This window comes from Pelobates fuscus, chromosome 7 (assembly GCF_036172605.1).
Source record: "Pelobates fuscus isolate aPelFus1 chromosome 7, aPelFus1.pri, whole genome shotgun sequence".
Taxonomy (NCBI): Eukaryota; Metazoa; Chordata; class Amphibia; order Anura; family Pelobatidae; genus Pelobates; species Pelobates fuscus.
This window is the reverse complement of record NC_086323.1, coordinates 184575745-184588478: the sequence shown is the minus strand read 5'-3', so window position 1 is coordinate 184588478 and position 12734 is coordinate 184575745. Positions and strand designations below refer to the sequence as shown.

The window sequence follows — 12734 nt, the reverse complement described above, 5'->3', positions numbered from 1 at the left end:
CCCGCCGCACAGGGGTGGGGGCCAGGGCCAGGGGGGGGACAGTAGGTCCCCCCCCATCGTGAATTTTAGGGCCCCCACCCGCCGCTCGGGGGGGGGGGGACAGTAGGCCCCCCCCTTATTGATATTTTTAGAAAGCGAGCTGAGCTGTCAGTCAGACAGCTCAGCTCGCGAACGCGCATTCCGCGCACATGCGCGGTAGAGGCGCTGAGGTTCTTCATAGGGCGGCTGTCAATGCCGCTCTATGAAGAACGCGATTGGTGCAGCGCGAAGCCGCGCATGCGCACCACATCGCGATGATGCTTCTCTGTGAGAAGCGTCCTATTGGGCCCCGCGATTTCGTCATTTTGACGAAAAAGGGGGCGCGGCCTGGCTGGGAGCTCGGCGCTGGAACGGAGGTAAGTTTTTAATATAAAAACGCTCCAAAAATAATTTTTAATCAATGAAAGTACATATAAAAGCAAGAAGGAAGGCTGGGGGACCTGTCTTTCTTGTTTTTATATGTTGACTATAGAGGCCCTTTAACATTTGATCAATTTAAAGAAAAAAAAAAAAATAGATTTGGACAATCCTATATTACCAAAATATGACAGACAAATGGAAAGAAAAATGTGACCTATTGGAATTGGGTTAAGGAGAGAAATCATTAAAAAATCTCAAAATTTAGAAAACAAAATTCTCAATCCAAATTGTAAAGGCATAATCACATTTTGCTAGTCTTAGGCACACATCTAAATGATCTTTTATAGAATCCTTGGAAAGAGATTTAGGAGTTCAAAATGAATTGGAGGATTGGATACGTTTTATTCTCGCCTTGAGAGGTATCACACTGTGTGCTAGTCACCATGAGAATCATTTAAAAGTTCTCTATTGTTGGTACCTGGTTCCATCATGCTTTCACAAAAAATAATCATAAAGTGTCAGATTGTGACGATAGTTATGGGGTGATTAATATTAAAATAATATTTTCTTTAAAAAAAAAAAAAACAAAAAAAACAAAAAAAAAACTATTCTTATTAAAATAAATTATATCAAAATATTTATATTGGCACTGTTCCCCTTGATCAATTTAAAGATAAGCGCTACCCACTATTTTTAACTTTTATAGACCCTGGAGCATTTTTATTAGAGAATTTGTATTTTACACATTAATTACAAACTAATTATAAAAAAATATAATCAGTTAATAATTAGGTGTAGCATAAGTATACAATATTGCAGTTTAACACAGTTTCCAATAGTTCAATAGCAAAATTTATATCCACATAGATGCATTTAACAAGATTTTTAATAGATTGAAATTGAAATCAGCTATGCAATTCCTGAACACAAAACACAGCATCTCTCAGCACAGCTTACAGCAATAAAAACGTTTAGCTGCCCGTTAACTCACTCACTGCTAGCTACAATTCTCACAGGAGAAATACCTTTTTATATTGCAATTGACATATACAATAAATTCTTATACCAGATCAGTTACCATTCCTGCTCATTCAATAACCAATAATAATTCTAACCAGATTTTATGTTTGCAGCAGATTCACTTGTCCTGATTTAAGATTACTATCCCTAATTTCAGATTAGTAATAGTTACATAACTGAAAAGAGACTTGCGTTTTTGGAAGTAACAAGATGATAAAGAGTGGAGCAGTATTTTACAAGTGGCTGTTTAGGTGATTTGTCCCTAACATATACAGTTTAAAAGGAAGAAGGCAATTCAGAAAAAAAAAAATCTAAATAAATGATACTTGGTGTTCAAGAACAGATCTTCATATAACAATTCCTCAGTTCATATAGAAGGAAATACAAAGAAAACACATAATAGTGTAGAGTGTATAAAACATTATTCAATATACTTAATCAAAAAATAGATGTATTCCCATAAATTATACCCTCATTGTGGGCTCAGGAAATACACCTACACAATATGCTCAAAAAGTGTATAGACAGTTTATTCCAATAATGAAAAGCATTAAAAACATTAAAAGTTTCACACAATGTGCTATAAACAATCTGACTCTTACAAGAGTATATGGTGAATTCGGCACGACATACACCACTACTCACTGCCCGGATTTGTCACAGTGTGGAGCCGGAGACTCAGGTTGCAGTCGCAAGGGTGCAGGCTGGATTGCTTATTCCCACGGCTGTATGTCAGTGTACTGGTTCGTGCTGCGGCTCTCTCCGCCCTCTTTGGTGACGTCGTCCACACGTTTCACCGGAAACCCGGCTTCCTTAGGACATTTGAAGCTTATATAGCCCACAGTCTTTCATTGATCACTAATAACAGGTGTCTTATAAGTCCTTACAAGTCCTTATATACCGTACATATTAAAATAGTGATACATAGATGGCCAAATTCGCAGTTAAAAAAATATAAGTAAAAACACACCAACTTATACAGAACATTAATAAAAACAGGATTTCTCAGAATCTGACAATTAATGATAGTTTATGCATACAATTTCCCAACAATGGAACTCCTCTAGAGTTTGTTCATTCCTTAATGAGAGATGGCTAAAATTGTATAGACAAAAATAAAGAGAATACACATGTTAAAAATTATTATTGTACCAAGGCAACTTCATAACAGTTTAGCTTGTTTGAATCAATAGGCAAAATTCAGCAGAGTGCAATACATTCATGCTCTTAAAGTGGCAACATTGTATAAATTTAAAGTGACAGTGTTCATATAGTCCTGCATTGTTGCAAAAAATTAAAGTGACGGTATACAACTTTAAAGTGACTGTATAAAACTTTAAAGTGACCATGTACATGTGATCCCACAAGCATTTTATGGTATTGATGGGGTCGGAGTTCACAGAGAAGTAGACATCTTAAAGAAGGGGGGGTGGGCATATTAATGAATAAGAGTCCTGATATATTATAGAAAAATCTAAAAATCCATTCTGTTTAAAATATTCCTTTAAAAAAAAAATAATAATAATAATAATTAAAAGGATAATTTATAGTTAAAAATAAAGTGTTAAGATGGGCTTATTTAAAAAAAAAAATGGCAGATTTCAAAATCATTGTTGAGGCCTTCTGGTACCATTGTTTTCAGTTCATATATCCACTTTATTTCTCTTTAGCCTATTTTCTGAATGAAATCCCCCACCCCCCTCCAGTCACTTTTTACCCTTCCAATCCCTATGAATTCCAACCCCATTGGGTCTGCATTGTCATGGTCCCTAAAGTGCTGTGAGACCTGGTGGAGTGCGAACCTCCTCTTAATGTTGCACACATGCTCACACACGCTGGTCCTCAAAGGACAGGTTGTGCGCCCTATGTACCTGAGGCCGCAGGGGCATGTGAGCATGTATACAACAAGTATATGGATCATATGTTCTTCATTAGATCCACACTTAAAAAATGAATAAACCAAAATGAAATGAAATAATAAAAATAATAATGATACTAAACCACATCTATTACATTTTTAAGATTGATCATATAATGCATTTGGTAAATTGATAATGTTATAGTGTTTATATAGATTGCGATCCAATAAACCATATCGGCAGCGAACAATGGGTAAACCACTAATTCCAAAAATGCAAATTATGAACTTAACGGCAAATCTTCTTACAGTATGCATGTAGTGAGTAGGAGAGTAAAATTAAATTGCCGTAGTTGTTAACCCACTAATTGAAACATCACTCAGATACCATTAGTATAACCTACGTGTGGCTGTGCAGAAGATGGAATAGATCGGGACACAGTCCCTTAAAGTACAGTCAATTACACAATCATAGGTTATCCATATGTTTAATGCAGGCAATACTACATAATATTATAAGATTATGAAATTATTAATAAATGAGTAACAGAAAAATAATGACATATAAAATCTCCAAAGTCCCTATAGTAATGATAATATTATAGCATAATGAATACATGTAAATTATGAATAGTAGAAATATATCAGTAACGGACCCTTATTAGTTGACATTATGTTTATAAATAGATAGACCGAACATTCTCTGTGCCTGTCAACTAGATAACAATTCTAATAAAACTCAAAAATGTATAATTATGCGAGTGATTGGCAACAAAGTCGAAATAGGAACTCTATTTGGATAAAAAAGCTTACATTCACAATTGATGAAAAAGAGTATGTTTGATGCAGACAATACTGCATAATATAATACAGTTATAGAAAATAATAATAAATACATACCAGAAAAAAATAACAAGAAAAATTTACTAAGTTCCCATAGTAGTGGCAATATTATGTAATAATGTATAAATGTCAATTATAGACAGTAGAAATATATCAGTAACCGACCCTTAGTGGTTGACATTCTATTTAGAAATAGATAGACCGAACATTCTATCTGCCTGTTAAGTGGATATCAATTGAAATGATAGTGAGTATTGTATAATTATGCAAGATATTGGCAACAAAGTGAAGGTGGAAACTATATTCAATTAGATGAAAAAAAGCTTACATCAGCCATGGATGAAAGGAGTAAAGTTAAACTCTTTGTTTAAACCTGTAGGGGCTAGAGTTTGAAAAGTGTGTATAAATTTAGATTCTTGCTTGAGAAGTTTCAAAATAAAATTTCCTTTTTCTGGAATTCATTGTGATCATTTCCAGTGCTTGAAATTTGAAATTTGAGACATCACTATTGTGTAAATTTCTAATATGATTAGCAACAGGAGTTAAGATATTTACATTATTAATTGTATTCACATGTTGAAGGATCCTTCGCCTGAATTGCTGATAAGTCTTCCCCACATGTTTTAAGTGTGGATCTAATGAAAAACATATGATCCATTTACATGGAAATCTCATTTGGGATATCTATTTTGCCTTTGCAGATTAATTTGGATAGCAATTAGTCAAATCTTCCAACTAACTGACTTTGGCAGTCAATAATATTCAGATAGATCTTGTGGGAACCTTCATTGCAGCAATACATTTATTAGTCTCCTCCTCATGATATGTGACACTTTATACACTTTTTTTCTTTTTAACAATGTCCCTTCCGATAATACAGCAATCTGATTGGGAGGTTGAATTTTGAATTCTCCAATTAGCACCCTAGCCCTCCCCTTTAAAAGCCGGCAATACTCACCATCCGGTTCCCCTCTGATGAGCTGATCCAGCGAAACGTTCATCAGGGGCTCTGGGCTTTGCTGTGCCCACTATACTGCTTGCAGTTATCTCTGGCTTCTAAGAATTACTCTTTTTATTTTATTTTGTCTTTTGGCAATTTTTCTTATTTTGTATTTGTTCATCTCTGGAGCGGGGGTGGAGTATATTCAATTCCATACTAGGGATTTTTTTGGGGGTAAGGGGTGCCCTCGAAGGCACAATAGGGAAAATAATCCTGATAATCCTTTTCCCTCTCTCCCCTCACCCTACCCTGTTCCATATTTGGCATTACTGCAGGAGTTTTTCCTCCAGTGTTAGATATTTCACTAAATAGTCAGTTATATCTTCCTATCATAGAAACTGTTAGATACTTTTTGTTATATATTTGGTTACATTCTTGCAGGCCCTGAGATAAATAGTTGCCAAAGAAGAGTCAGATATTTTTTTTTCTGTTTACCATCTAGCAAGTACTCACTAATAATCTTATGTCAGTTGACACTCTGGTATCAAACCGGCTAACTGACATACCATTTAGTGATCTATACTGTTTTTTAGTGGTACTTACTATTTTTTTCTGCAGTGTGGACCAGCTTCTGCTATTCTTTTTTTTTTTTTTTTTTAATGTTGTGTCCATGTGTATATAGTAATATTAGTTGTGTGTTGTAGTTGGTCTCTTCTGTCCAATGAGACCTTTTAGAGATTTAGACTTTTATTAAAAGTTATGTTTTATCTCATAAATATTTTTCTTTAGTATTCCATTGTTACAGAATATTGCATTCTCCGCCTCTTTTCTTTCTTCATGCAATCACAGGGGTTATCCCCCATTTAGCAGGTATGCATAGGCAATAATTATTAGTTTTTCTTCCTCTTTTCTATTTCTCTTTTTGTATTAGATTTTTCAGAGTCCCAAAATTAATTGGAAGAGATACAGAAAGTTAGTTGTGTCTAGCTTTGGCTCCAGGTGTCAGATCTTCGAGCCCTTCTCTTCTGCGATCTTCCATTTTTAAAAGGACCAGATTTCTTTACATCACTAGTTTAAAGTGTCCAATAAAGTAAGGTGGGCGTGTTTTTCCTACAGGCTATCATCTAGACATTAGTCAATAGATGGCGTACTAACACCCCAATAAATTCTCGTCAGGAATTCCAACTACTACTTTGTAGAAGGATTGCATTATTACCCTCTCCCTCTTTTTTTTTTTTTCTGTATCCTCACCCCACAAACCAATAACCCGGAACTTGGTTACAAGTACTCATCATCCAGACAAAGGTTCGGTACGCAATATATCTAAAACAGTCTGAAAAATGTAACAACAGTTGAAAAAAAAAAAAAAAAAAAAAAAAAACAGGAACATTTTGCATGTACTCACTGTTGTGAAAAATGTATGATATGCATTGTAAATCAAACTGCACTTCTACCCCTTCCCTCTTCTTTTCTGTACCCCCCCACCCGCCTCCCCCCCCAAAAAAGACAAAAACTTTGAAGAAAAAAACAAAAACAAAAAAACTAAAAAACTTTGTAACAAGGATTTACAGCCATAGATTATTTGTCTTTATATACTGAAGGAAAAAAAATATCCTCATTGATTAACACACCAATCTCAGATTTCAGTGGACCCACACTTTCTCTTTTAACCCCTTAAGGACACTTGACATGTCTGACATGTCATGATTCCCTTTTATTCCAGAAGTAAGGATTCCAGAAGGTCCTTAAGGGGTTAAAGGAAAATCACAGTGAGAAGCGTGGAAGCTCTCTAGCGGCTGTCAATGAGACAGCCACTAGAGGCTGGATTAACCCTATTATAAACATAGCAGTTTCTCTGAAACTGCTATGCTTATAAAAAGAAAAAAAGGGTTAAACCTAGCTGGACCTGGCACCCAGACCACTTCATTAAGCTGAAGTGGTCTGTGTGCCTATAGTGGTCCTTTAACCTTTTTTTGGCATTAATCTACTTTAAAAAAAAAATAACAATAACTTATTTGAGTTGGTCTTGCTCTCTCTGACTCTAAGCTTTGCATTTTTAAGTCTAGCCCACCTAATCACCCCTTTGCAAGTTCTGTTGGCATGCTTATATTTGCCACTGGTTGCTATTGGCTCCTCTGATTTAAATGCTTTGAATGCTCTTTTCTGATCCTTTGTTGTTTCTAAGTTATTATTTATTAGATTTTTCAATATCAAAAAGTTTCAGTCTTTTTTAATAACTGTCAGTGTGTTTGTGAGTTGTGTTCACATATTGTGCTCACTGAGTCCTTTATTTTCCAGTTGTGTTGTGGATGAAATGGACTTCTCAGCAATGGAATTAGATGAAGCCCTTAGGAAATTTCAGGCTCATATTCGAGTTCAGGGAGAGGCACAGAAAGTAGAGCGACTAATTGAGGCATTTAGGTACGTATGACACGTGTACAGCACGTGCTTTTTACATGTGGACTTCATTTTATGTTTTAATTCGATGTATTTTTTGTGCAATGTAATTTACTTTGGTTTTTAAAATTCTGAATAGTGATGCATGTATAAATGATAATTTTGAACATAGTTTATAAATTAAATAGTACTTAGATCATGTGTATTTTATTGAAGTTAAACTAGTGTATACAGTCTCTGATGTGGATACATTTTGAAGGCACCAATGCACCATAACACATTATTGCAGCACCTACCTGAAGGTCCCAAAATGGCTGACATAGGTGCTTTTACTGAGTGTGACTTCCTACAGATGTTTGACAACATGTGCAGAGCCTTCTGGCAGAAACAAGAAGCCTCTACTGCATCTACAGTGCCCCAGCAACCTGCCCCACTGCAGCATGATCCGCAGAGTCTGAAGCTTCAAAGAGTCCAGGGTCTCCCAGCACCGGATACCAGAACACAAGATGGCGCCAGATAGACTGCAGCAGGCAGGGCAGGTACTTCAGAGTAAACCAGCCCCTGGGAAGAATCGAAGCGCAAGGTGTGTTCAGATGGATGAGCTCAGTGCTATTGCCTGCAACAGGACCTGGAGGCAAGTTGGCATCCTCCTGCAACTACAGGAGGTTAGAGGCCTGGATGAGGAGAGGTGGCAGGCTCCAGCCAGAGCAGGATCCTCAGGGACCTAGGCCCCTCGACAAGGAGTTGGATAGACTCTAGAGACTCTGCTTCTGCACACAGTCATTTTTTGATACAGAGTTTTTTTTCTTTGTAATATTTGTTTTTTTAAATCTTTGTGCCATTGTTATAGGCCCATAGCCACCTCTATAACCACCTCGTCCCCTTTTCTCCTCTTGTCTAAAACTTGCTTTATATCCCATCTGTGGGCAGTTACTTTTCCAGTGCCCTTCCTCTCTGCAATACGCACATTGATTTCTGCCTAATGGTAGCCTGTTAATCCTATTCTCACACCCCCTTTCTATCTCTCCTCCCTGTCTACCCATGCCTGTAATAGCTACTTCTAGCGTGTCTACTTTCTTTTTCACCCTGCGTTCCTGCTCACACTTCTTTTCAGCTTCCCTATTCATATAAACCTTGTTTGCGACTTCCATTAGGTGTGTTATGGACATCCCTGCAAATCCCTCTAACTTTGGCAATTTACTTTTAACGTTACTCTGGGCCTGGCTGACGAATGCCAATTTTTTTTTTCGAAAATCTGTTTATTTATGATAGAGGAAGAGAGAGATTACAGAAAGGCTCGGCTCACAGGCCAACAAAGAGTAGAAGTACACCTCGTTATGCCGGGTGTGTGTACTCCAAGATCGGCTGTATCGAGAGTAACATTGCATTTATAAAAGTTGAATTGCAAGACAAGTTTTCAAGTTTACATATAACTTTAGGTAAAAGCATAGGTAAGGTTGGATAGGTTTCTGAGTATGCTTATCGAGTGGCGTCAAACACCTGGACCTACACATACATTGTCGACTACGAAACAACACTGTGCATTGTGTCAGAACACGGCTGGGTGGCAGTTTGGAGGTGATGATGAGGTGTTGCATATGTGTCAGAGGGAGTATTAAGTGAGTGGGTAAGTGTGTATGGCTACGTATTTGACCGGGGCATTATGGCCGGCCATCTCTTGAGCGAGTACCCGTGTCACTCAGCTCAGGGTATCCGAGGTGATGTTGCTATCCATTGTTTCCGTTACGTTATTTTGTTGTCATTTATTTCAGTACGATTATGTATCCTGAGATGGGAAATTAGAAAGGTAGAGATAGGATGAAGTAGAGTGGTTGTCGTAGTGGGCCCCCTCCCAGCTCCATGGAGCGCATCCCGTGCCCACAGCAGCGCCACCGGCTCGGTGTAAGTGAGGTGCTTTTAAGTGGGTATCGTGTATTAAGCCCCGTGGGGCGTGTGCATGTGTGTGTCAGGTCGTCGGGACCGTGTCTGTTTTGCCAGTCCTGGGCGGCGCCCTTATTGCTGTGGATGTCCTGTCACCCACATAGTCAGTGGTGTGGAATGTTAATTGTCGTTTGAGTCACAGTTTTCCCCCTTGTACAAGGGGTCTATCGTCTGTTAGCTTGGTATGTGAACCATGGCTGCCACCGTTCCGCGTGCCTGGTTCCCCTACCCGCAAGGGACGCCTGTAATGCTTCCGCCAATTGTATGTCTCTGACCCTGTGTAACCATTCCTCAACCGTGGGGACCTCGGTCCGCTTCCAATACGTGGGTATGAGTGCTTTAGCCGCGTTCAGTAGGTGGCGTAGGATGGATTTCTTATAACCAGAGATAGATCGAGTGGTGATATGTAGTAGGGCCAGTTCCCTGGACCATTCCGTGTCGTCTCCCAGCATCTTTTTGATTTCAGATTCGATGTTGATCCAGTATGGGGTGATGAGTTGACAGTCCCACCAGATGTGCACTATCGTGCCCCTCTCCTCTTGACATCTCCAGCATGTGGGGGATGTTGTCGGGAATATCCTGTGTAGTGCTACTGGTGTTCTATACCACATGGATATTAACTTATAATTAACTTCCTGATAATGGGAGCTGGAGGAGCTCTTGTATTGCCAGAGGAGTGCCGTGTCCCACTGTGGTTGCGAGATCGGGCTCCCCAGTTGTTGTTCCCATAGTCTCCTGAACGTGTTGTTTGACGTGGTGCTTCCCACTAGCAGGTGTTGGTATAGTAGTGATACTGCCTTGCCAAGCGTGTCTCCCCGGTGACAGATTTCTTCAAACCACGTAAGATCTCTGTGGAGGCGTTCCTTATGCGGGAGAGATCCATAATAGTGTGTAAGTTGTAAATAGCGGAGAGATGCCATAGGTGTATTAGGTCTATCGGCCAGTAACGCTCGGAGGGGTCGGACAGCGCCTCCGTGGAGGACCGTTCTAATCGGTATGTAATCTTGTTCTTCCAGGAATATCCATGCTTTGGCCGGAATGCCACCAGCAAGGTTAGGGTTGGGGACTATTGGGAGAAGGGGACTAGGGATCGGTGATACGTGCGTGTTTTTGCGCAGCGAGTCCCACGCCTGCAAAGTTTGTGCCGTCGGAGTTTCTATTCCTTTTCCCGTGCGACAACTTGTACCCCCTTGCCATACTGCTGCTTTAAGTTTGGCAGGTGAGTCCCCGTTGTTCAGGGTAACCCATTGCTTCGGGGAGTCAGCCACATGCCATTCCAGAATTCGTTGTAGGGTGGTGGCTTGATGGTAGCGTTTGAAGTCCGGGAGTGCCAGGCCACCTCTAAGTCTAGGTAGGCAGAGAATGTCGCAGCGTATTCTAGATCTCTCCCCTCTCCATACGTATCGGATAGTTGCGGATTTTAGGGTGGAAAAGAAAGTATTCGGTGGCGTCAGGGGTATTGTCTGGAACAGGTAGAGAAGTCTCGGGAGCACATTCATCTTTAGTACTGCGACCCTTCCGTGCCAGGTGATGTGTGGATACGCCCATTTGTCCAAATCTGAAGTAACCCGTCGCAGAATAGCGGCGAAATTGTGGCGATAAAGCTCCTGGGGGTTCGTGGTGATCCATATGCCAAGATATTTCATCCTCTCCGTACACCAACGAAATGGGAAGTTAGTTCCCAGTTCCTCGTATTCCTCCGGTCGAAAAGTGAGATTGAGCGCTTCACATTTGGAAAGGTTGAGTTTGAAACCCGAAATCTTTCCAAATTTTTCGAACTCGAGGAGTAAGCAGGGCAACGTGACTCGTGGGTGGGAGATAAAAAAGAGGAGGTCATCCGCATATGCGGCCACCTTATGTTCCGTCCCCATCCAGGTGTATCCCGAGATGTCCGGGTGGTGGCGGATCGCGTGAAGCAGTGGTTCCAGGGTCATTGCAAATAGGAGCGGTGACAGAGGACATCCCTGTCTAGTACCGTTCCGAATCGCAAAGCTGGAAGTTAGGGCCCCATTCACTCGGACGGTAGCTTGTGGGTTATCGTATATGGCCGTGATCCATGCCAACATATTGTGTCCTAATCCCATGACCCGCAGGGTTTCCATCATGTACGACCAGTTGACACGGTCGAAAGCTTTTTCGGCGTCCGTGGAAAGAAGTAGGATTTTATCCCTTGTCTCCCGTGCCCTGTGCTGGATGGAGAATAGGCGTAGCGTACTATCTCGTGCCTCCCTCCCCGGTATAAATCCCGTCTGGTCTGCGTGGATCAGGCTCGGTAGTACCCGTTGCAGTCTAGTGGCCAGGATTTTTGTAAGCAGTTTTGTGTCCACATTCAGCAGGGATATGGGTCGATAGCTGCCACATTGCTCTGGGTCCTTTCCCGGTTTGAGGAGGACCGTGATAGTAGCAGCCAGAGATTCCGCTCCAAAGCGTCTCCCGTCCGTAACGGTGTTAACGGCGGTGGTCAGCCGAGGCAGGAGGATTGAGGAGAAGAGTTTGTAATACCCCACAGAGAATCCATCGGGGCCCGGTGCCTTGCCTGTTTTGGTGGACTTCAAGGCTGCGGCCATTTCTTCGGTGCTAATTGGTTCGTCCAACATATTCGCCGCTTCTGGAGACACTCGGCTGTTTACATTGTCGTGTAGGTAGTCCTGAATGAGCGTGTTGGGTTGGCGTCCCGATGTTGTATTGTCAGGGCCCGGGATATTGTAGAGGTCGCTATAGTAACGACGGAATTCGTTGGCTATGTCTTCGGGGAATTGGGACAGTTTTCCGGACTGTAGGCGGATTTTGTGTATCCGCGTGCGAGGGGTGTCTCCTTTCAGGATGCGGGCGAGGTATTTGCCGCCCTTGTTGGCGTGAATGTAGAAGAAGTTCTTGGAATGTTGTAACGAGCGGTGGTATCGTTTCGTAAGGAGTTCCTTCAGGCGGTGTCGGGCTTCCGTCAGGTCCTGTTGGATCGAGGCTAGTGGGGTTTGCTTATGTTGAAGTTCTAGTCTCGTGATGGTCTTATATATAGTCTTCATTTCCTGCATGGTCGCTTTGCGGCGACGGGAGGCTATTTTTATAAGGATGCCACGTATGGTACTCTTGTGTGTGTCAGACCTTCCGGCATCCGTACTCCGGGGACTTCCGGGTAGACGGAGCGCGGCCACTCCCCCTCCTCTGACGCGGTCACTCCCAGGATACAAAGGGAGACCGCGGCAACACATCAGTGCTGGATCAATTTGAAAGCCTCCCGCGAAACTTCAAAACTAAGTGTATCTGTGTTTACCTCTACTGTGTATCGGACCCGGACTGTTTATCGTTTTCCTGCCTTCTCCCCTCCTCGACCACGGA

At 41.1% G+C, this 12734-nt stretch overlaps 1 protein-coding gene across 6 annotated transcripts in view; it reads left to right on the top strand.

Annotated features, from left to right (window-relative positions):
• IQSEC1 (IQ motif and Sec7 domain ArfGEF 1) overlaps nucleotides 1–12734 on the top strand; it is a 421691-nt gene that overhangs the window by 242324 nt on the left and 166633 nt on the right. For all 6 annotated transcript variants that reach the window (XM_063426958.1, XM_063426960.1, XM_063426956.1 and 3 more), the window contains one exon: nucleotides 7359–7481. In XM_063426958.1, the coding sequence (XP_063283028.1) occupies nucleotides 7359–7481 (123 nt within the window). The remainder of the gene's footprint in view (nucleotides 1–7358; nucleotides 7482–12734) is intronic.